Here is a 24,887-nt window from a genome sequence, read left to right as displayed (position 1 = left end):
CAAATTTACTCTTACAACCACTTATTGTGAAAGGTTGTTATTGAAATAAAAATCCTGAAATCTTCTATGCTATTTTCGTTGAAAAATTACTACAAATTATTAGATATTTAAAAATGAGCACCTAAAATCCACTTATTGTATACATGATATGCGATCTATACATATTGCAGATCTGTGATTGCGTCAATTCTTCTTCACCCGGTGTTACGAGAATCCGAGAAACATATGAGTCGTGACCACTGAGTGACCGACTTCGTCGACGTATCTCCGTTCACTTGTTGACTATTTCTTGTGTTTTTAAGTATTTCGATACTTATAACTTTTTTAATTATGGGTGATAACAAAAATGGTCAAAACAACGGATCTGAATCTGTGTTAAGGATTGGCTCTAGAGACAGTGAGGTAAGTTTAAGAAAAATAGCCAAGTTGGTCAGGTGTAAGGCTAGTGGCCAATATGTTGAGCAATCACCTAAGATACCCTAATAACCTAGTGAAGACTACGATATTATTTCTGATTACATTGTGTCCAATGTTCTTTTGATGTAGCCCTCTTGAATTTCGTTAAATAAATGTATACTTTAATCTCTCGGCAATTACGTGTGGTATATATTTTCAATTTCTCTTTTGATTTATGACTATGCATTATTATATACATGATCTTGTTCTTTACAATAGACTTTCACTTACATTCCTTGGAAATGCTTTGTTATCGCATAAAAAAGTAATGTAATTGAATAAAGCACCAGTTAGTTAGGGGTGTGGGGTGGTCAACCTTAGAGAAGGGTGTATTGCAAAACCCATCCCTCCCTACTGAGTAAGGGGCATAGTAATTTAGGTTAGGTTAGAACATATCCAGGGTGTATGTATGATGATAGCCATGCCCCATAAATGCCTTATCTTTAACCTTATTACTAAGAATACGTCGTTTTGAGGGGGTCTGCGGTACGTCTCCCCAGTTAGCTAAGTAGGTAAGGACACGGCTTGTAGAATAGGTTAGACTGTGGTCTATGTGCATGCTCCTGTCCATTGTTATGCAAAAGCTCCACATATCCTCTTAATTTCCTGACAACTGACATATATCATTAATGTTAGATGCCATAGAAGCAGGATTGCTTATTTTGAGTTCTACAGCCTAATTAAGGAGCATTTCTGGGAAAATTTTCATGGAAGTTGATTTGAAAGAGCAATGTTATGTAAATTATAAATGGTGTTAATGTATGGCGACGGCCATGCATCATAACTCCCTTATTTTTAACCCTAGCTCTAAGAATACAACAGACTAAGGAAGGTCAGTGTGGAAGAAGGTCAGTGTGGAAGAAGGTCCCCCTACCTGTTGGGTAAGGAAACTGCATGTAGGTTAGGTTAGGTAGTCTTCTATGCACATGGGAGAGGAGTCTTATCCGTCGCATTAGAAAGGCTCCAAAATTTCGTAAGTAAAATATAGTAGTTATATCATCATCCAACTGGTTATCTGTGGTAGTGGTTGATCCATTCCTGACCCTTCGTATTTTGGCAAACCTCTCGCATTCCTACTTTTCGATGTGGAACCCAGTGAAATTTATTTTGCTGGTTAAACCCCAAAAGCAAGTCTTACACCCTGCAAAACTGTTAGATATGTATTAATCCCACTCAAATGAGTTTGGAAAGTAAATCTTGGGTTGTGAGAGGTGAGGGTTAATGAGTTGCGAAAAATAAACTGATGGAAAAGATGGGATATACTGTAACCCAATCTAACCTAGAGGGCCGAGTCCTCCTGACTTACTGGAGAGTCGCTGTGTCCACCCCTATACTACATATAACAAGCTATGACTGGGTAGAGGTTGAATAAAATATACAATTTATGTATAGTAATTATCATGAAGTTCTCATAATTTCTTGTAATTTATATCAATTCTTTATGGCTTGCTTTGCCTGCAAATAAACAATTTTGCCACTATGTTTTGGAAAGCGGTATGGTGCATAATGTGCTGTGCACGCTAACCATGTGGGTCACTATTTCGGGATATTTTTTGCTTTCAGATTGGCAACAACGGCTTTATAGTGAACCTAGTGTTTTGAATATTATCAATTACCGAAATATATGAAGTTATAGTAAATTTTGAAATACTGTACTGTAGATTCAACTTCTATCTACGAGATGTCCTGGAGGTAGCCAGGCAGGAACTTGAGGGGGGGAGGGGGGGATGAATTTTGTACAGTATGACATCATTTGGGAACATGTGCATAGAGACTTGGAAGCTCTTTTGTGGTTCAAGAAGTATGGTAATGATTAACAATAAAATATAAAAGCTGCTACAAGTTATTGCAAACATTGCATGCACAGTAATCAACCATCAGTCCCCCTAAATTAAACAATGGATTAAAATAATGAGATGGTGTTCACATTTAAATTGAATGATACATAAGTTATTTTGCTTCTGCTTCCATAAGTCACAGAGAGAAAAAGCTCAAAATAGCCAGCACTCCTCCATTTCTTAATGAAAATTTTGATTTTGCTAGAAATTCAAGTATCGTGTATTAATCATATTGCTTTTTTATTTTCTAGTTTGTCCTTATTTTCATTTATTGTATAAGATTATTATAACTTCATGATTGATTGTTTGCTCCTTTATAGTTAAAAATTATAAATACTCTATTTATATTCGTTATTTCTTGCTACCAGCCTTGGCCTTAAAACTATTAGTGTTAGTATTACATGATACATCTAAGGAATACAGTAGTGTGATCTATTAAAATACAAGTTGTTTGTAGCTTCTGTATGCTCCTTTAAATACACATAAGGTACAATGGAGCTCCCGCACTGGTGTGTTATGACAGTGAAGGTTAGGTTTCAATGTAATCTCTCAACATTTGTAAATCAATTGATTTGAACTGTGTTTTCACGATAGAGTCCCTCTGCTTCTGTAAAAAAAATAAGTCATTGTTATAAGCTGTTATTCCTTTTATATTAGTGATGATTATGTTATCCTTTGTTTTTAAAAGCTACCATTCTTTATACATTGTATAATTGATGGATGTGTGCCCATATTTACAGGTTGGGAATAAGTATCATATAGTATAGATACTTAGAGATTTTCTATAGTAAAAAGAGAATTTAACCATGAACATATACAAAGCAGTACTTAAGTCTTCTCTCTTCTCTCTTCTCAAGATGCAGTGCAGAATGTTACTTTTAACACTTACATGAGTATTTTTCTTTTTGTTATTTTTGTTCATTGAGGGATGGGTGCTCAATTTGAAAGTCATGCAATTGATATTTATAAATTTGATATGTAGATGAGAAGATAATTTTGTTTGTTTAAGTACGGTAGCTATCATTTAAAGTTTTATTGGGAAATTCAGAACTTAAGTAATGATCAATAAATTATTAGTTATAATTTTCTTTTGTAAAATAGCTGGCAATGAAGCAGACGAATATGGTTAAAGATGCCCTCCAGAAAATACATCCTAACTTGAAATTTGAGATAGGTAAGTAAATGTATTGTTTGCTAAAGTAAAATTAATTTATAAATCAGTTCTTTGTAAGTGTTTTGATTCATTAATATGCATATCTTGATTGCAGTGTTGAAATTGTCAATTTTAGTATGAAATCTTAAAAGAGACAAGCCTCTTATTATAAATTGTAATGCATTAGTGCTCAAATTGATAATTCTCAGAAACATAGGAACTACTGTAGTTATTATCTTAGTTTAGTACTTAATGGGTTTTGTTCATGCTCTTTATAAGAATTTGGTGCTTATCTTATTGCTATATCATTCTTCTTTTGGAGTAAACAGTGCAGCTATCTTGTAGATTGCATCGGGATATACCATCCTACATTTCATTGAAGTATCCTACTATTCATAAGCTATGTTTTGAAGTACAAGCTTAGCTGCAAGAACTTTAGAAATGAGAATTTTGTACTTAAGCCTTAGTTCCTATATCTCACCCCCAGGAGAATTGCAGTAGCATATTTCAGCTATTCTGATTTTGCCATTATTTGTATCCTTAAGTCTTTTCTTAATAGTTACAAGGTATGCCTGATTCTTCTATAATCCATTGCATAAATGCACTTACTGTTACTCAACTCTACATCTTACTAACCTCATTGGAAATGACCTCTTCCTCCTTGCTTATGCCATGGTGTTTGTATTCTGTGCTAGTGCCTAGCTCTGCTTTTACCCCTTCTTTGTTCTTTCACTGCTCCAGGGGATTCATTTTTCTTCTTTTAAGGTTGTTTGTGTCTTCTCTATCTGAAAGCATTACAACTTTTATTGGTGTTCCATCCATAGTATTGCAATCCACATACAGATGAAGCTATTTTTTATTGGCTCTTACTATTAGGGTAATGTGAAAATTTATAGAAAGTATTTTGTTTTGTGCTTTATTATGTATTTCAGTGCTCCCCATAGGAATTGTTTGAATTCTCCTACTGATTGCCATAGAAAAAATGTTTTAACTTTGGTTCTAAATGAGGCTGTAAGCAAATCATAAATGCTACACACGTCTGATGATTATGTGGTGTTCACCAATTCTTTTAAGTTGAGGTATATATGAAAAAACTTTTTTTGATGTTATTTTTCATTTAGATGAGTCTTGATTCTCTGCCCAAAAATTATTCTTGGAGTCATTCGAGGTACAGTATAGCCTCTTCCCTCTTTAAGTGCGTCCATTAACGATTTTAGTTCAAATGTCGACTTGGCCCTGCATTTTAGAGTAGAGTCATTGCCAGACAAAGTACCTCACTAATGCTTATGATTTCACCTAATTATTGAATGCTTGCCACAAACAGCTCCCTCTCCTTTGGCTCTCTTTAAAACCTCCTAATAGTATTAGAACCTGCATTCTGAAACAGATTGTCTGTCAGGCACAAAAGCTCTCTCTCACCTCTAGTTTGTGAAACTACTCCAGACCTAATTCAGGAACTTTTCATACCTCTTGGAGCTACATCTCACAGACCTCTTTGGAGCCAAATTCTAGTTTGATACCCTTGTGCACTGTTTGCACACAAAGCATCTACCCAGCTAGTGTAACACATCCCAAAGCTGCTAATAATACTGTAGTTGATTGCTTGCTACTGACTGTGAAGCTATACCTGCATTCTCGAATGACTAGTGTGTTAGGCTTGAATCCTAATTTAACACCTTTTAATGTAATCTTAACTCACTCTTATAGCACTGCTTCAATGAGAAGTGGCACCTTGCTAGGGTCCAATAGTCATGCTTGATGCCTCAAGCAAAATCAGAGCTTACATGTCACCTCCTAATGCCAGTGATCCTAGAAAGTTTTGGAGCGGGGCTTGCATAGAAGCATGGTATATTCCAAGCCTATTATAGGGAGGTGTCTTACTTTGTTCATGGTGTTGAAAGCTAACACTATTAAATGTGCTGAGTCCAGTCAATTTAGACTTCCCATATTTGCCTTTTTGAGGAAATTACTTCATCATCTTGTGTTATCGAATCTCATTTACTTTGATTTAAAGCCCATGGTAGGAGGGTGTAGCCTCTTCACTTGATTGATCCTTTCCCATGAGTCTTAAAGTAGTACAACTTTTGAAGGGGAAACTTGGTTTTCTATAGTTTTGTTTTCAGCTTTGTTGATGGGTTAGGTGCATGCAGAACTGTTGATCTTTTTGTCTTGGCCTAGGCAGATAGATTGTAGAAAGTGCCTAACACACCTGCTTTTGTGGCTCTGAAGTTTGGTAATCTTTTAGGATACTATTCATTATGATGTGAATTGGTACCTTTTATATAACTAATTTTCTGTCTTTGGCTAGCCCTATCTGCATTGTTATTATGAATGACATTGACTTGAAGTGTTCAGACTTTATCATTTTACATCACTGCCATGGTGCTTTTCTAATTTTTGGTTCTAGAGAGAAGGTCCAAGTTCTTTTAACAACCGTACAGTTGTACCAAGTTGAGATAACAGAGGTATGGATTATAGGCATTTAATTTTAATACTGTACCTTGTTTGATTTTTCAGTTATCCCTAGTGAGATGAATACTCTTCAATTTGTGAACCAGCTCAATGAATACTAGTTCAAGTTTTTTAAACAACCACAAATTCTTCATAAAACAATCTTATTTTAATAGTGTAATTATTAGATCCCATTCTACTCCCCACAATTTAATAGGCTTAATCAAAGATAAAAGTTAAGATTTGTTGGTTACTCACATAAGGCTGCTCTTTAATTGCATTTCCTTTTCTCTGATAGGGCTAGCCAAATATATCCATCCTAGAAAACATGGTTTTAGTTGGAAGTTTCAGTTCAGCAGCAAATCATAGATACAGGTTATGCTGTTTCAGGTTTAGTTTTAATAGCAAATGCTAAGCAGGTAGTGTAAAATATTGTAAATAATGCTATGTTTGTAAGTGAAAATCTGTTTTTTAATCTTTAATATCTCATAAATTGTTTATCTTGTGAAGTAATATATTTTTGTCTTACAGTCACGATGAAAACCAAAGGAGACAAGATATTAGATGTTGCACTCTCCAAGATCGGGAGCAAATCTCTCTTCACCAAAGAGCTGGAAGTAGCCCTAGAAAACAATCAAGTTGACATTGTTGTTCATTCCTTGAAGGTACAATTTGTCTCTTTTGTGTGTTCCAAGTAACATAAAATTACTGAAGGTAGTTTTACTTGATACATTATTACAGTCAAGTACAGTACATAGTGTGTAATTTACCAGTGATAGACCAGTTAATACCACATACTGTTTGAGTTTCTCCTTTCAAAGTTTAGTAGCCACATTCTTGGGCTCCCAGTATGCCTTTCTTATATATGAAAGTGCTGAATGGTTATCATAAAAATTTATTTAATTTTTAACTCTTGAATGGAATATTTGATGTAGGAATTTTGATAACGGTGATAATTATATTTTTTTTTTGTATAAAACATTTAAACTGAATTACTGTACTGTATATATTTTTTAGTTGTATTAATCATCACTAAATTCATATTTTGTTTAGGACCTTCCAACAACTTTGCCAGAGGGTATGGTGATAGGGGCTGTTACTGAACGGGAAGATCCTAGAGATGCTGTTATTATGCACCCCAAATACTCTGACTGCAAACTTGCTACACTCCCAAAAAACTCTGTTATTGGTGAGTGACAATCTTATTTACACACCGTCATGTTTTTTTCTTAGTGTAACGTCAAATGTTTGTAAGGTGGAAATTATTCTCTAGAAAGGCTTTTAGTCTTAGAAATAACACTCTAGGATGGCTATGGTTCTGCATTAGAGTGGTGTATATATGATTAAAAGTAAATGTTTTATGGATGTGATAATCTGAGTTTAACTTTGGCTATCCTTTGTTAATCTATATTCTTTAGGTCAGTTGTAATAGCCAGTGTATCAATGTCAAATTTTCCTTCATGAGTTTGACTTGAAATGAGTTCACTCTACCCCCTACTATGTTTTGTACTGTTTTCCCAAAATTCCTGATATTCTGGGTCATTCTACTGACCTATGTTTTGTTACAGTACTTCCATACCTACTAACAATGTGGCTTACTTCTCATCTTATGTCCAAACAATATCATTGTTTAAAATTTTAGTCTTTTCCAAGTTTCTCTACAGCTTTCTCATTATTAGTATGTTTTTATAACAATCCAACTGTTGAATTCCTATTCTGACGACTCATCTCTGCTGTAATTTACATCATTATGCAAAAACAAAGCTATTGCTTTGGGGGGGACATCTTATTTTCTAGAAGCGTAGCATTCTCTTTCCACTTAATGTTGGCAATTTTCATTTTTTTACTGCCCTTCAATCACCTGTTATACCATCTAATTTGCCACCAAAGGTTACATATTATTTTTTTCCAAGTTACAACCCTAATTAGAAAAGCAGTATGGTACAAGCCAAAGGTCTCCAATAGGGAGAACAGCCCAACAAATGAACTGTAAAAGAGGAATAGCAAAAAAAATACAAAATATATTTAGATTGGTAACAATGTTAGATAGGTAAGTCGTAAATAAATTGAAATGACCCATTTCAACCTGTTAAACGGAAAAGCATTGTTACAACAGGTATGAATTTATAAAGTTCCACCAGGTTCAACTGTCAAAAACATTGCACTGTTTGGTGGGAATATATTGTTATACTGTAATTACAATTGTCGTTGATATGTTGGCATATGTGTAAGCTCATATATTCTTTTCCACCATTTCTTGATGTTGGTTGGTACTGTTTACTAATGTGTATTTATTCTGAACAGAAAATGTAGGTGGTACATTAGCTATCCTAATATACTTTTAGAGTTTTAATTTCAAGAGATGAGAGTAAGGCTTCTGCCATTCCTAGTTGTGACCTAAATTTTTTTTAGTTTTCTGACATTTTTTTTCCATATAATTATGTGACCTAGAAGATCAGTTCTATGAAGTTAACATTTCTGCAATTTAAAAGTGACTAATGTTGTCTCCAGCATTTTTAAGAACTAGCTTTTCCTTAATTTATATTAAGCCCTTAACTCGATCTTGTTCATGTTAGAAGTAAACCATTTTTTATAAATGCAGATAGTTCAAAAAGTAAATCTGTATCTTTATGAATTGCAGCTTATTCAGAAACCCTATTAATTCATAATGACCTTCCTTCAACTATTTTAGTATTCAGTGCAGTACTTAAAGCCATACAAATGGTTCTGTTTATTTGTCAATAGACATCAGTACAGAACCAATGTGGCAACTGATACAATACTATCAAATTATGGTTAATCTGATACTTTTAATTAAACTAACTGAAAATAAAACACTTGAGTTTTTTATAACTTTAATAAGTGTAGTTGCCATATCATTCTGAAGTATTTCTATGGTAAATTTATAAGTGTGAACATTTTTATATGAAAACTTTAATAAGTTTTGTTGTAATGTATAACTTAATCTCTTAGTTATTTTAGAGCTGTTATTGAAGTTTTTTAAAAGAACAATATGAAAAGTGATAATGCAGAGTAGTTAGATTTTTAAAATTTTAAGCTATATTGCTGCTGTGTTTTAAAGTTGGCTTGCTTTCCATATGTCTTATCATTTTAGCTTAAGTTGAGATTTGATAAATGAATTAATATTTACAGGAACAAGTTCATTGCGTCGGGGAGCCCAGTTGAAACGCAAGTATCCCAGCCTAGTATTCCAGAGTGTTAGGGGTAACCTTAATACACGTTTCAGGAAACTAGATGAAGCCGATGACTATGCTGCCCTTGTCCTTGCTGTTGCTGGAGTTGTCAGGATGGGATGGAAGGAAAGAATATCTGAGGTCTGTACATGTTCATAAAAGACTATCTTTTATTTTTTTTTTTACTTGAATGATCGATGGTAGATGGAGTATCCTGTAATGTAATTTAGAACATTAAAGTTGCCGGAGGAATATAGTTCTATTATTGATTCATTTCTTAGACTTATAAATTCTAGTACTTAGGTCAATTGCCTTGGATATTTATGCATCTGAAGTTGTAGCTTAGGATTTCTGAGGACCTATTCAACTTGAGGAGTGCTGCAATGTGGGAGATGAAGTGATCTATCTCCAATAAAAGTAAGGGCACACGACATTAGGGGAGTGTTCACTATGGTTTTTTATGAAAAATTAAGTCTGAGTATGATGATGGAAGATGCTCATTAGCAAACAAGTATGTTTTTCATACCCTTTACTTGCAGGAGTCCCTGTAAAAAATTAACTTTTCAGGTTGAAGTTTAGGTCCTATAGTTTTAGCTGGGACATTTTTTATTTTTTATAATTAGCTACTTATTTGTTGTTGTGACTAATAAGTTTATCAAATAATCTGAGATAGTTTTTTACGTATTTAATTCTCACTTTGCACAGTTTCCAACATCCAAGAGTTGGGTTTTTTTCAATATTAAACTTAGCCGGTGATTATATAAGCTGCAACTCTGTTGCTCGACAGAAAACTCTACGTAAAAAATCCGCCAGCGATCGCTATGCAGGTAGGGGGTGTACTTCAACAGCGCCATCTGTCGTGCAGGTACTCAGTACTCAATGTAAACACAGAACTCAATTTTCTCTCTGTCGGGCTACCGGCAAGACCTACTAATTCGCTGTTACTAACTGGATTTGTTTTCACAACTATTTGGTGAAGTACACTATTCTAGTTTTGAGCTTTCGCTATGCAAGGGTTTTATCTTCATCTCAAAACTTGAACTCGTTTTGGATAGATTTAATTATGGTGACAAAGAGAGTATGGACTCTCTTTCACTTTTAAATGGCCGACCCTTCCCTTAGACGGAAGTGTGTTTAGGTTTTTAGTAATTTTTCTTATCACGTTATAGATCTATATATTTTATATCTCTCCGCCTTTATTAGGCCTCTTCGATTAACTTTCCATTTATTATAAACATATAATAATAAATTTTAATGTTTTGTTTATATGCGACCTTTCCTGATAGTAGGCGGTCCTAACTTGGAACCAAAGTTAATCAACGTTGAGCCCGTTATATCGTATTTAGCCTTTAAAGAATTTAAAACTTTTTAAATGTAATGTTTTATGAAAGAATTTCTTTGATAGTCTTCGTACTGTTTTCAAAGATGAACTAACGTTTAGTTTTTTAGGCTTCGCAGTTGTTGACGTTCAGGACGTTCAACATGCGCTCTATCGTTACGATAGAGAGAGAGTTTATCACGGTTTCACTTTGCAGTAAGAGTAAATCGATTCTGACGTTTTGTTCTTTCTTTCTTAGCTTAAATGTTTTAAATTCTAATTTAAAGGAACTTTTTATTTGGAAAACCTTTCAGTTTTTTCCTTTAGTCAAATAACATGTTTTTTTGACGATATATAATTGGGCTCTTCTCTTAGGTGCGTAATCAAGAGAGAAAGAGAGAGAGAGATAGAGACGGAGGGAGAGAGAGGAGAGAAAACGTTCCGTTCAAGCGGGTAACGTTGTTCTCGTGTTACTCTCGTCCCTAGTCTCTGTACGGGGAGGAAGGTAAAACGTTTTTAGGTTTTTATTCTCGTCCCCAGGCTATGTGCGGTGAGAGATTGAAAACGTAGTTTATATGAACTAGTGTTTAGTCTCTTTCCCAGCCACTAAATATATGTTTTCTGTTTTTTGCTGGTATTAATGAGCTGCATTATACGACTTATTTCGCAATTACTACCTTTTAATGAAGGGTAGAATTGCGTGTTTCAGGTAGAAATCAGTAAAAGTTTCGATTTCAGTGAAATAAGTGCAAAACAGAAAATCGATAAAGTGATATGCGCAAAGTGTTACAGTGTTGCGTCCGAGGGTTCGTCTGTTCGTGCCTGTCGTTCACCTAGTCCGGGACCTCTTGCAAGCTCCCAAGCCCAGGGGAGAAGTAATGTCGTACGACTTATGGGTTCGAGAGGCCTTGATCAACGAACAGACGTTTCCCTCCGTGGTTTCGGGCGTATCTACCCAAGATCGCCCCACCCACACAAAGACGAGAGAGCCCATTTATTCCTCGTCTGCGGAAGAGGTTTCTCGTAAGAAACCATGGACCAAGGTCTCGCGGCTTATTAAGCGCAAGTCGGTCCCTTCCGCGCAAGTCCAACGGCCCAGTTGTAGCCACTGGGTCAGTTCGGACTCGCTGCAGTCTTCCGACGACTGCTCACCTCCTATGAGAGGCAAAGCGGTACCGCATCAGGCAGTCACACCGTCTGTTGCCGCACCTGCTCCTGTAGACCCTAAGTGGTCTTTGCTGCAGACCATGCAGTCTCAGTTAACGTCATTGATGCGGGACTTTCGTGCGGAGAAGGTTGACACTGCACCAACCTCTAGCCTACAACCAACCACGGTTGTGCGTCCTGTGGACGCTGAGGCGACCTTCTGCCGCACTCCAGCTGAGAGAGTCCCGCCACCCATGCGTTCCAGTGTACCCTGCCAGCCGCATGTTGACGTTCAGCGACGCACGGAACCTTCCGTTGACGTTCGCGAGGTACAACAACAGTCTAAGTTGTTTTGTTTTGACGCGGTGCGTCAACCTCCGCATTCTAGAGTTGTTTTGACTGCTCAGTCTAGACAGTCAAAGCAGTCTCGAGTGGACGCTGTACGTCCTCACGCACCTGTTGTGGTTGACAGTTCACAGACTGTCAAGCAGTTACATGACGTTGCGTTCTGGTCCGCTACTAATGCACCAGTGAGAGACTCAGCTTTTATCGGACAAGGTTCCTGTAGATGAGGAAGTTGCTGTTCTCCCTCCTACTGATATTCCCTTGAGGACTCTGTCAGATGGAGAGGAGCCTTAAGCTGCTTAGCCTCCTATGGACTTTAATTAAATCATGATTTTTTTTAAGGATCTTCGTCCGGATCTTGTAACTGCTGCTCCTCGTTCGCCTTAACGTCAGAACTTACACTAGGCCTAGCTACTTCGAAGCCGTTGTTTTTAAGCTAGTGCTCTCTCGCTCTCCTAGAGAGCGTTACGTTGGCTAGGCGACTGGTTTTTTCACCAGGAGGAGTTTGGGGGATACAGCCTTTGATTTCCCTTCTTTTAAACTGGCTTATAGAGCGAGAGTCTGATATGACACGAGAGAAGTTCTCGGCTTGGGAGTTCATGCCTCTGCCCAGATAGACTTCTCAATTCTGGTAGACTCTCCCTGGCGCCTAGCCAGGAGACGCTCCAAGTTGTTTACAGGTCAACTTCTCAGCTTTTGTCGAGCCCTTGAAGTTTTGCTGTACTATTATGTCACACATAACAAGGCTTTCAGGGATGGTAAACGGTTCCGCCTCAGTCGCTAACCCCGTCTGTTGCCACACCTGCTCCCGTAGACCCTAAATGGGCTTTGCTGCAAGACATGCAGTCCAAGCTTGCGTCCTTGATAGAGGACTTAAATGCGGAGAAGAACCTTCTGGCCAACAACCTTCCAACCGGTCGGTTGTGCGCCCTGTTGACGCTGAGGTAACCTTCTCGCGTCTGCCAGTTGAGGTGGTTCCTCCTTCTGGCCTTCAACCTTCCAACCGGTCGGTTGTGCGCCCTGTTGACGCTGAGGTAACCTACTCGCGTCTGCCAGTTGAGGTGGTTCCTCCACCGATGCGACCCAGTGTGGGTTGCCAGCTGCACGTTGACGTTAAGCGACGCTCGGAGGTGGTTGTTGACGTTCAGGACGTTCAACAACCAGCAGAGGTGACTTGTTGTGACGCAGTGCGTCAACCTCAGCAACCCGGTAGGGTGTTGACTGCACAACCCAGACGGTCTAGACAGTTTCGGGTTGACGCTGTACTTCCTCGCGCACCCATGGTTGTTGACAGTTCACAGACTGTGCAGCAGTTCCATGATATTGCGTCCGGCTCCGTCACGCATCCACCAGTGCGACCGGATTCAGAGAGTAAGATGTTGCCCACTCCGTTGCCGTTTCCTCATCAGTTTCGGATGAGGACGTTGCTGAACAAGACGATCAGCCCCCAGCCCTGCTATCCATCCAGAAGATGCTGAAGAAGGAACGCTGCTCAGTCAGGCTGTGGATGAGTCTGATAGGGACGCTGTCATCCGTGGATCAATTTGTGTCACTAGGAAGACTACACCTCCGTCCTCTTCTATACCATCTAGCTTTTCACTGGAAAAAGGACAAGACGCTAGAAGCGGTCTCGATCCCGGTTTCCGAAAAGATAAAGTCTTGTCTGACTTGGTGAAAGGACTATATCAACCTAAGAGAGGGTCTTCCCCTGACTGTTCAGACTCCCAACCACGTTCTCTTCTCGGACGCATCGGACGTAGGCTGGGGTGCGACATTAGACGGTCGGGAATGCTCGGGATTATGGAACTCGAGTCAAAGGACAATGCATTTCAACTGCAAGGAGCTACTGGCAGTACGTCTGGCCTTGAAAAGTTTCAGGTCTCTCCTTCAAGGCAAAGTGGTGGAGGTGAACTCGGACAACACCACGGCTTTGGCGTACATCTCCAAGCAAGGAGGGACCTACTCTCTGACGTTGTACGAGATCGCAAGGGACCTCCTCACCTGGTCAAAAGGTCTAGACATATCACTAGTAACGAGGTTCATCCAAGGCAACTTGAATGTCATGGCAGATCGTCTCAGTCGGAAGGGACAAATAATTCCAACAGAATGGATCCTCCACAAGGATGTATGCAAGAGACTTTGGGCCACCTGGGGCCAGCCAACCATAGATCTCTTCGCAACCTCGATGACCAAGAGGCTCCCAATATTTTGCTCACCAATCCCGGACCCAGCAGCAGTTCATATAGATGCCTTTCTCCTAGATTGGTCTCATCTAGATCTATATGCATTCCCTCCGTTCAAGATGGTCAACAAGGTACTGCAGAAGTTGGCCTCTCACGAAGGGACAAGGTTGACGCTAGTTGCTTCCCTCTGGCCCGCGAGAGAATGGTTCACCGAGGTACTTCGATGGCTAGTAGACGTTCCCAGAACACTTCCCCTAAGGGTGGACCTTCTACGTCAGCCACACGTAAAGAAGGTACACCAAGGCCTCCACGCTCTTCGTCTGACTGCCTTCAGACTATCGGAAGACTCTCGAGAGCTAGAGGCTTTTCGAAGGAGGCAGCCAGAGCGATTGCTAGAGCAAGGAGAACATCCACCCTTAGAGTCTACCAATCGAAGTGGGAAATCTTCCGAAACTGGTGCAAGTCAGTATCCGTATCCTCGACCAGTACCTCTGTAACTCAAATAGCTGACTTCCTCTTATATCTGAGGAAAGAACGATCTCTTTCAGCTCCCACTATCAAGGGTTACAGAAGCATGTTGGCATCAGTCTTCCGTCACAGAGGCTTAGATCTTTCCAACAATAAAGATCTACTGGACCTCCTTAAGTCTTTTGAGACCACGAAGGAGCGTCGTTTGGTTACACCTGGTTGGAATTTAGACGTGGTACTAAGATTCCTTATGTCAGACAGGTTCGAACCGCTACAATCAGCCTCCCTGAAAGATCTCACCTTAAAGACACTTTTCCTGGTATGCTTAGCCACAGCTAAAAGAGTCAGTGAGATTCATGCCTTCAGCAAGAACATCGGAATCTCATCTGAAACGGCTACATGTTCTACAACTTGGTTTTCTAGCCAAAAACGAGCTGCCTTCTCGGCCTTGGCCAATATCGTTCGATATTCCAAACTTATCGTATGGTTGGAAATGAACTAGAAAGAGTCTTATGCCCTGTAAGAGCTCTTAAGTTCTATTTAAAACTAACTAAACCTTTACGAGGCCCGTCTGAAGCTTTATGGTGTTCAGTTAAGAAACCATCTTTGCCTATGTCAAAGAATGCTTTATCCTATTTTATCAGACTGTTAATACGAGAAGCTCATTCCCATCTGAATGAGGAAGACCAAGCTTTGCTGAAGGTAAGGACACACGAAGTTAGAGCTGTCGCAACTTCCGTGGCCTTTAAACAAAATAGATCTCTGCAAAGTATAATCGACGCAACCTATTGGAAAAGCAAGTCAGTGTTCGCGTCTTTTTATCTTAAGAATGTCCAGTCTCTTTACGAGAACTGCTACACTCTGGGACCATTCGTAGCAACGAGTGCAGTAGTGGGTGAGGGCTCAACCACTACAATTCCCTAATTCCATAACCTTTTTAATCTTTCTCTTGAAATGTTTTATTATTGTTTTTGGGTTGTCCGGAAGGCTAAGAAGCCTTTCGCATCCTACTTGATTTGGCGGGTGGTCAAAGTCATTTCTTGAGAAGCGCCTAGATTAGAGGTTTTGATGAGTTCCTGTTGTATGGGTTGCAACCCTTGATACTTCAGCTCCTAGGGGTCGCTCAGCATCCTAAGAGGATCGCGAGGCTCCGTAAGGAAGACGTACTTAAAAAGGCAGAGTAATTGTTCAAGTCGACTTCCTTACCAGGTACTTATTTATTTTATGTTTGTTATTTTGAATAACTGCTAAAATGAAATAAAAAATCCTTAGCTCATAATAATGTAAACAATTATTGCTGGTCTCTACCCACCCCCCTGGGTGTGAATCAGCTTATATAATCACCGGCTAAGTTTAATATTGAAAAATGTTATTTTTATAATAGAATAAATTTTTGAATATACTTACCCGGTGATTATATATTAAAGGACCCTCCCTTCCTCCCCAATAGAGACCCAGTGGACCGAGGAGAAAATTGAGTTCTGTGTTTACATTGAGTACTGAGTACCTGCACGACAGATGGCGCTGTTGAAGTACACCCCCTACCTGCATAGCGATCACTGGCGGATTTTTTACGTAGAGTTTTCTGTCGAGCAACAGAGTTGCAGCTTATATAATCACCGGGTAAGTATATTCAAAAATTTATTTTATTATAAAAATAACATATTTGCATTTGAGAAAATGAGGAAAGGTAGGCGACTTTTGAGGGTGGCATAAGCTGTTCACCATATTAGGTGCTTACCTTTGTAGTTAGTCCTTTTTTGTTAAAAGTGAAAATTTGTTTGTTTCATGTAATGTGCTATTAAGCTTATGATTCAAAGGTAAGATTTTATTTCTATATTCTTATTCCACACCAACATTCAAATTATAAACTGGTTTCCTGTCTAATGGCATTCTTTTTGGTATGATCCGAGGTGATTGGCATATGAATTACAATTACTCTAGTTTAATAGGAGGATATCGTAGAGATTTTAAATTTATGAGGTCATGAAGATGTAATTTCTGGGGTAAATATCTTATTATTTGAGGGTAAGGATGGAAATAATAGATTATACAGAAGTATTTAAATCCTGGTTTTCAAGCCCTTGTGTTATGGGGACTTTTTGTCTTTTCAGTTTTGGAGTTTCTGTGTATTTGCTGTTATTTGATTATTTAACCATATGTACTATTGCATTTATGTCTTTTCTGTCAAGTATAACATACTAAAAGGTGTTGTTTTGTTGTAATTTATAAAGAAATAGGGAATTGGGTAGGGTTATCTAACTCTTAGATTGCCAATGGACATATTCTACATTTAGGAAAATACTGTCTCCAGCGGCCTAGGATGCAATTGAAAATTAAAGAAAAAATATTAGTGAAATGGTAATTTATCCAGCTATATGATAAAAGTGTTAATTCCTCTTCCAAATACTTATAGTTTTTTGCTAAGATTGAAAGGGTTAGGGAGAATAGCATATATTTGCAGAATTTTAACATTTGCTGCTAGGTCTTGTTACCTAATCCACACAAATGTAAATAGTCAAAGATAGTGTGTTGTAGTATAGTGAAGATATATTCTCCTTGATATTTTGAACAAACTTTATTTCAAATATACTCTCATATTCCTTTTTTATGTAAGTTTTCAAATTTTAGTAACGGGTGTATTTTTTCCAATGTTTTCATTGTTATTTTTCCATATAACAATTGAAATGGCAGTACTGTAGTGTGGATATCATTTAAGCTGAAAAAGTCATATTAGCTATTAAAAAACAAAGCTTTGAGAGATTGGACAATAATAGCATAATTGTGATGTACATTTCCATTTTTATTTCTAGTATTTGGAGGATGACGTATGCATGTATGCTGTTGGTCAAGGTGCCTTAGCTGTTGAATGTCGAGAAGGTGATGCAGATACTGTAGAATTACTTTCACCTCTTAGCCATCGGAATACCACACTCAGAACAGTAGCTGAAAGAGGCTTTATGCGCACTTTAGAGGGAGGATGTTCAGCACCTGTAGCTGTCCATACAAAGGTATGTTAGCCTCAAATTGTTTACGTGTTTGGGTTATTAAATGAAGTTGGAAATTTTTTCAGGAAGTATTTAGATTTGCTTGAATTTCAAAAGGAATTCAATTCCTCTCTACCTGCACTAACACCGCTGTGTTGGCAAATTGCATATTATATCTTCATTCTACATACGTAGTTTGTGCAAACTATTCACAAAATCTTGGCGGCCTAATCTTTCAATTTACTTTCTCAACATTGAGGAACATTTAACCTACAAAGAAATGAAAATAAGAATAATTCAGTTCAGTTTGTTTACCTCTGTTGGTTGCCTAGTGGAAACAACCCAATGGTTTTCAATAATGTCTGCAACCTTACAATTTTTGTGAGTTAGGGATGGTGGTGTGTGGGGGCCGATATGTCTTCCAGTCAAGTTAGGGAGAGAGAGGTTATCTTCATGACCTTTTAGAGATACAATTGGTTTCCACCCTTTCAGTGTCTGAAACTGTAATCGCACACTCTTCAGTCAGCACAGCTGTAGCATAGAATAGGGAGTTGGAATATCTTTGATTCCTCTTTCCTTGCCAAAAACCTCAGCTATCAACATTATACATTTGATGGGCTATAAAAGTTCTTCCTCTAGACAATGTCTGTCCATTATAGAACCCTGCGCAAGATTAATCCAGAATTTTAGGCTTCCTCTCTGGTACATCTCAGAGGAAGGGGAACTTCAGCAGTAAATAATTTTGGTGTAGAAACCTTCCATGACATAACCTCTCAGGCGAGGATTTTACATGGACTAGATTTGGACACATTTCATAAAATTACTCTGTCCTCTTTGCTATGGCCTTCTTAATCAACTTCTTTGCTTTGGTCACTTTATAGAGTGCTTGAACTTTAGGCCAAATCAGATAACTCCCTTATTATTCTGAAAAAGCTACTTCAGATGTCTATTTTTAATAGCATTAACTTTGGGAGCAACATTCGATATACTTGCAGCATTCCTAAGAGAACAGAAGTTCATCACCTTCACTCATGGCCGTCTTCTCATATTGTCTAAGAATGAAAGCCTTCTCCAGAGGTGGCACTATATCTCGGCTTTACAGCCTATTTATGTTAACCTGTTCTGATGTCTACCTGCAATCATATTTACATAGGTCCATTTCATGTGAAGGTAATCTTTTTTTTAGAATATCCAGACCAATAAGTTTCTTTCTACAGGGGTTATCCTTGTTTTCTTGACTTCCCTTATCAAAAAGACTAATTCACTTTCTATCCTTATGTCCTACTAAGTGAGAAAAATTTGCTCTTGGTACCAATCTTTGCTAAAACTGTATGGAATTTCCAGATATCCAGACCTTTATAGACTGGTCTTGGCTTAAGGTGTTTTCAAGATACTGTCTGAAACAAGTTTAAGTGGTTCAACAAGTGTATGTTGTGCTCTGATTCATTGTGGCATCTGTGGAGTAAATCGGGTAAAAGAGAGTGATCCTCAACCAAGGTGCCCTATTGGTCCTCTAACTCCTTTGCCAGGGATTTCCTCTCATGCGGTGTGTGGGGTGACTTGTGTTAGTCTTTTTCTATCGCATACATAAGCAATATTAGGTCATTTGCTTGGTTATAGGTAACTCTACCCTTCTGATGCATAACTTGACCTTTTATGCTCTTAATAGTAGTCTTTTAGAGACCACGTGGCTTCAAACTTCAAAATGGAATTTTGACAAAGGAAAACCCTATTTTTCAGGAGGTGCTGTGTATTCCTCAACACCGTTCCACCTCCCCAGATTAGTGAAGGGAAGTGGGACTTAGCAGAGACATAATCCTTGATTGACTTCCCTGATAAGCATTATCTTCAGCATTAGTAGTGATTCTTGGTGGTTGACGAGTCACCGTTTAGCATACAAATTGAGAACTGGTGTTGTGATGGGTTCAATAGAGTCTAAACTAGTGAGCCTCCCATACATGTAATAATTCTGTGCTTTACACATTGACCATGGCCGTAGTGCAGGGAAGACAATATTTGTATGGTATATCATGTATTGTGAAATCCCTCTTTTAGCCTTAAGAGGATGTTGTAGCCTTAACAGGCAAGTCCTTTTGGACCTCCCCAAGAATAGGTTTTCCCTGTCAAAACCACTTTATTGTGTCATTCTTTAACACATGTTACTACTGTTTTAAAACAAGGTTTCAATCCTGATCGTGACCTGTTCCCTTGAGAGACTTGGGTTCCTTTTTGCCTCTTCCCAGGTGGTCCCTTGCCTCTTGAGGTTCTTTTTAATCCAGTCAGTGTCAGGAGCTCAATGACCTACTTCGTGGTTATTCAGTTTGTGCTACAGCAATTAGGGTGAAGAATTTAATTACTTTTTATTATATTTTTTTCTTTGTAATAGCCCAAGGCTTTTTCCCCTCAACATACATGGAGGGATCTAAAAGGACCAAACGTGCATGCACTAATCTGCTTTATAATCCTAATTTATTTTTTTGAGTTGTATGATCTAATGTATCGGGAATTTCACTATGGGTACAAGATGGGCTATGAAAGTACAGTAATAGGTTTTTTAAAACACTAAAATTTATTAGAGTTTTTTACCAAGTTAAAGATTTTTTAATGAAGTATTTGTCTAAGGCTTTTTTGGGCTGGCATTGTGATTTTCATATAGGAATAAGCAAGTGAACTAAGAGCTAAGATCTCTTTGACTGAAATAAGAGATTAAAAATATTACTGTTTTAGTTGTTGTTGATGCTTATTTTCAAACGAACTGAAATTATAAAAGAGAGTATGAAGGAGAACCCCAAGTCTAGGTAAACGAATGTGCAGTTCAACAGGCTGTTTGTCTATTATCATGAAGTTTATGTTTCAGTTAACTGACAAGGGCGAGCTTCATCTTAAAGGTGGAGTTTGGAGTTTAGATGGGAAAGAAGAACTTGTTGAGATGATGTCTATGAATACTAGGGAAAACAATCTTGATGAGGACCCCTCAGAGCCTAGAGCAAAGCGACCAAAAACTCCACCAGAGGACTTTTGTGGGTTAGTTCCTCTCCGGGATTGTCAGTTTTCTATGAGCCAGGCATACTCCCTTGGAGTGACATTAGCTGAAACTCTACTTGAAAGAGGAGCTAGAAAGATACTAAGTGAAGCTAAAGCTGGCAATGCAGCTGTAAGCTAATGATGCAAGTATGTTAGGGAGAGGTAAGTGAGTACTTTATAAAACTATTTAATTGCTATCACTCATGTGCTGAAATACTTAATAGCTGCGACATAGAAAACCTACTTCCCAATCTCTACTTTGAAATATTTTTTTTATTTTATTTTAAGAATTGTAATACTCTACATATAATTGCTGTTAGGAAAGGAATTTATATTTCATTTAGCAAAATACTTTTCTTGAGATTAAAAGAAAACAGTTAAACTGTTTATTGCAGTCCAAGTTGTAAAGTAAATTAAGTACATGAGTTATATATATAGTTTTGCTAGAGGATTTGAGTAGGAATGTGTGGATGTATATATTTTTTAAATGGAAAGTGTATTTCTCCAGGTACTTAACATTGTAGTTTCAGTATTTGCTTTTATGTCTGTCTCTTGGGTTTGAAAAGGCAACAAAGTGATTTAGTTGTTTGTTACAGGATTTTACATATTTGTGTAAATTGTGATTTCTGTTTAATGGTGATCTTTAAAGTACTTTGTTGTTTTTCCCAAAGAATGCTGAACGGACATGAAATGTTCTTTCAGTTTTGGATGCATAAGAGCTGAAATTCATATTAAGATCTTTATCTCATGGTGTTTTAAATTTCTTTTCTTATTTTAAGCATTTATGAAATGTAAATTGATAATTGATTTAGACAATTTTGTTTTTTATGTTATTTATATGTTTTATTTATTTTAATTTTAATATGTGTGGTAAGGGAATTCTGTAGTGTCATTGTAGGCCATGATAATGTCTTTATTTTATTTATTTATGACTTAGTACATATTTTCACAAATTTCTCAGTCGGCTATACAAATTTTTTCAATATTAATCTTACCCGATGATCATGTAGCTGTCAACTCTGTTGCCCGACAGAAATCTACGGTCGGGATACGCCAGCGATCGCTATACAGGTGGGGGTGTACACAACAGCGCCATCTGTGAGCAGGTACTCAAGTACTTCTTGTCAACAAGAACTCAATTTTTCCTCTGTCGTGCCTCCGGCTAGACCTACTTGGATACGCTGTTGATTCTGGAGTTATTGTTCACGATTTGGTGATGTATTTGCTCTAGAGTTTAGCCTTCGCTATTCAGGAAGCTTTATCTTTAGCTTAGCAAGCTTTTGGAATTAATTTGAATTAATTATGGTGACGAAGAGAGTATGGACTCTCTTTCACTTTTAAATGGCCGACCCTTCCCTTAGACGGAAGTGTTGGTGTTGAAGAGAGTATAGACTCTCTTTCACTTTTTATTTTATATCTCTCCGCCATTTATAGGCCTCTTCGATTAACTTTCCTTAAAAAAAAAAAAAAAAAAATATGCGACCTTTCCTAATAGTAGGCGGTCCTTACTTGGAACCGAAGTTAATTAACATTGAGCTCGTCATATCGTTTTTCCTGTTAAGAATTTATGCTATTTTAATTTTATGTTTTTGAAAGAATTTCTTTGATAAGTCTCGTACTGTTTTCGAAGTTGAACTAACGTTTTGTTTAGTCTCCGCAGTTGTTGACGTTCAGAACGTTCAACTTGCGCTCTATCGTTACGATAGAGAGAGTGTATTCACGGTTTCACGTTGCAGTAAGAGTAAACCGATTCTAGCGTTTCGTTCATTCTTTCTTAGCTTAAATGGTTTTAATTCTAATAAAGGAACTTTTTATTTGGGAAACCTTTCAGTTTTTTTCCTTTAACAAATAATATGTTTTAACGATATATATAATTGGGCTCATCTCTCAGGTTCTAAGTCAAGAGAGAGAGAGAGAGAGATAGAGACGGAGGGAGAGAGAGGAGGATAAACGTTTCGTTCAAGCGGGTTACGTTGTTCTCGTTTTTTTTTTGCTCTTCTCCCTAGTCGATAGAGGGGAAGAAGGTAAAACGTTTCTAGAGTTTTATTCTTGTTCCCAGGCTTTATGCGGTGAGAGATTTTAAACGTAGTTTATTTGATCTAGTGTTTAGTCTCTTTTCCAGCCACTGAATTCTTTATCTTTCATTATGTTTTTCTGTTACATTGTAATACTGTTTTCGCAATTACTACCTTTTAATGAAGGATAGGATTGCGTGTTTCAGGTACAAACCACTTAAAGTTTCGAGTTCAGTGAAATAAGTGCAAACAGAAAATCAAAAGTGATAAAGTGATATGCGCAAAGTGTTACAGTGTTGCGTTCGAGGGTTCGTCTGTTCGTGCCAGTTGTTCACCTAGTCCGATACCTCTTACAAGCTCCCAAGCCCAGGGGAGAAGTAATGTCGAAGGACTTATGGGTTCCACAGGCCTTGATCGACGAACAGACGTTTCCCTCTGTGGTTTCGGGTGTATCTACACACGTTGCCGACGTGATCACCCCACCCACACAAAGACGAGAGAGCCCATTTATTCCTCGTCTGTGGAAGAGGTTTCTCGCAGAAACCATGGACCAAATCTTGCAGCTTTTAAGTGCAAGTCGGTCCCTTCCGCGCAAGTCCAATGGCCTAGGTGTAGCCACTGGGTCAGTTCGGACTCGCTGCAGTACGACAACTGCACACCTCCTAAGAGAGGCTAGGTGGTACCGCAACAGGCAGTAACTCCGTCTGTTGCCGCACCAGCTGTTTTAGACCCTCAGTCACAACGGATAGTAGCTCCGTTTGTTGTTGTCTTTCATAGACCCTAGTGGTCCATGCTGCAGACTATACAGTCTCAGCTTGCTCCTTCATGCAGGAGTATCATGCTGGAAGGTTGACAATGCAGCCTGTTTACCTACAACCCGCCGAAGTTGTGCGCTCAGCAGATACTGCGGCTGCCTGCTCCCACACCACACCTGTGAGAGCTCCTCCACCGATGCGCAGTCCTCACTGCCAGACGCATGTTCTTGCTGCACCATCTGCTAACATGCGTGAGCTGCCGCATCAGGAGTTGCCGGGTTCCAGCACTATGCGGCATTCTCCTCAGCCCATGCAGCATGCTCTGCAGACCTTACAGCATGCTCCGCATACCATGCAGCATGAGCCGCATACCATGCAGCATGAGCCGCATACCATGCAGCATGAGCCGCATGCCTTACCTCATGCTCTGCATACCATACCGCATGCTCTGCATACCTTACAGCATGCTCTGCATACCTTACAGCATGCTCTGCATTCCTTACAGCATGCTCTGCATACCTTACAGCATGCTCTGCATACCTTACAGCATGCTCTGCATACCTTACAGCATGCTCTGCATACCATACCGCATGCTCCTCAACCCACCGCAGCCCCTCACCAGCACTCTGCTTTTGTTGTTGCCAGCTCCCACACTCCGACTGCGGAGAAGGTTGACGATGCACCCGTGGGCCTACACCCACGGTTGTGCGCCCGGCATGGCTTCATGCTCTCACACTCTTGTTGTGAGAGCTCCTCCACCCATGCACAGTCAACCCTGCCAGATGTATGACGACTCCCACACACAGAGCACTCCGTTGCCGTGCGGGAGCTACCACAAGCTGCCGTGTTTTGACACGGTGTGTTAGCCTCCGCAACACACTGTGGTTACCGCCACTCGCCAGCAGCAAACTAGTCAGGCAGGAGTTGAGGCTTCCCCACACATCTTTGGTTGTTGCCAACTCACAAACTGTCATGCAGTTACATGACGTTGCCTTCTGGTCTGCTACTTATACACCAGTGCTGTATGTCCTCACGCTCCTGTTGTGGTTGACAGTTCAGTTTTTGACAGTTCACAGACTGTCAAGCAGTTTCATAACGTTGCCTTCTGGTCTGCTGCTTTTGCACCAGTGAAACCCTCACTGAGAGAACTTAGCTTTTCTCGGATATGGTTCCTGTAGATGAGAAAGTGCTGTTCTCCCTCCTTCTGTTATTCCCTTGAGGACTCTGTCATTTGGAGAGGAGCCTTAAGCTGCTTAGCCTCCTATGGACTTTTATTTAAGCATAACATGCTTCCAGGGAGGGTAAATGGTTCCGCTTCAGTCGCTAACCCCGTCTGTTGCCACACCTGCTCCCATAGACCTTGAGCTTTGTTGCAAGACATGCAGTCCAAGCTTAGTCCTTGATAGAGGATTATTTTTTTTTTTTTTTTTTTTTTTTTTTTTTTTTTTTTTTTTTTTTTTTTTTTTTACGGAGTCAGTGTGTCACTGGGAAGACGTTCAACAACCAGCAGAGGTGACTTGTTGTGACGCAGTGCGGCAACCTCAGCAACCCGAT

The 24,887-nt window shown here is 38.8% G+C and overlaps 1 protein-coding gene across 1 annotated transcript; it reads left to right on the top strand.

Annotated features, from left to right (window-relative positions):
• Positions 1 to 270: 270 nt before the first annotated feature.
• LOC137626056 (porphobilinogen deaminase-like) lies at positions 271 to 21,536 on the top strand. Its single transcript, XM_068357139.1, has 7 exons — positions 271 to 402; positions 3,396 to 3,468; positions 6,430 to 6,563; positions 6,952 to 7,087; positions 9,052 to 9,233; positions 17,366 to 17,563; positions 20,397 to 21,536. The coding sequence occupies exons 1-7, from the start codon at positions 331 to 333 to the stop codon at positions 20,700 to 20,702; spliced, it is 1,101 nt and encodes a 366-aa protein (XP_068213240.1). The 5' UTR covers positions 271 to 330; the 3' UTR covers positions 20,703 to 21,536.
• Positions 21,537 to 24,887: the final 3,351 nt, after the last annotated feature.

Source organism: Palaemon carinicauda, chromosome 33 (genome assembly GCF_036898095.1).
Source record: "Palaemon carinicauda isolate YSFRI2023 chromosome 33, ASM3689809v2, whole genome shotgun sequence".
Taxonomy (NCBI): Eukaryota; Metazoa; Arthropoda; class Malacostraca; order Decapoda; family Palaemonidae; genus Palaemon; species Palaemon carinicauda.
This window is presented reverse-complemented; position numbering and strand designations above follow the sequence as displayed.

Excerpts from the sequence above, each read along its gene's own strand:
- LOC137626056 (XM_068357139.1), top strand. The coding sequence starts at position 331 with ATGGGTGATAACAAAAATGGTCAAAACAACGGATCTGAATCTGTGTTA. Across the intron at positions 7,088-9,051 it reads CCCAAAAAACTCTGTTATTG|GAACAAGTTCATTGCGTCGG; the intron begins GTGAGTGACAAT and ends TAATATTTACAG. Across the intron at positions 17,564-20,396 it reads CTGTAGCTGTCCATACAAAG|TTAACTGACAAGGGCGAGCT; the intron begins GTATGTTAGCCT and ends TTTATGTTTCAG.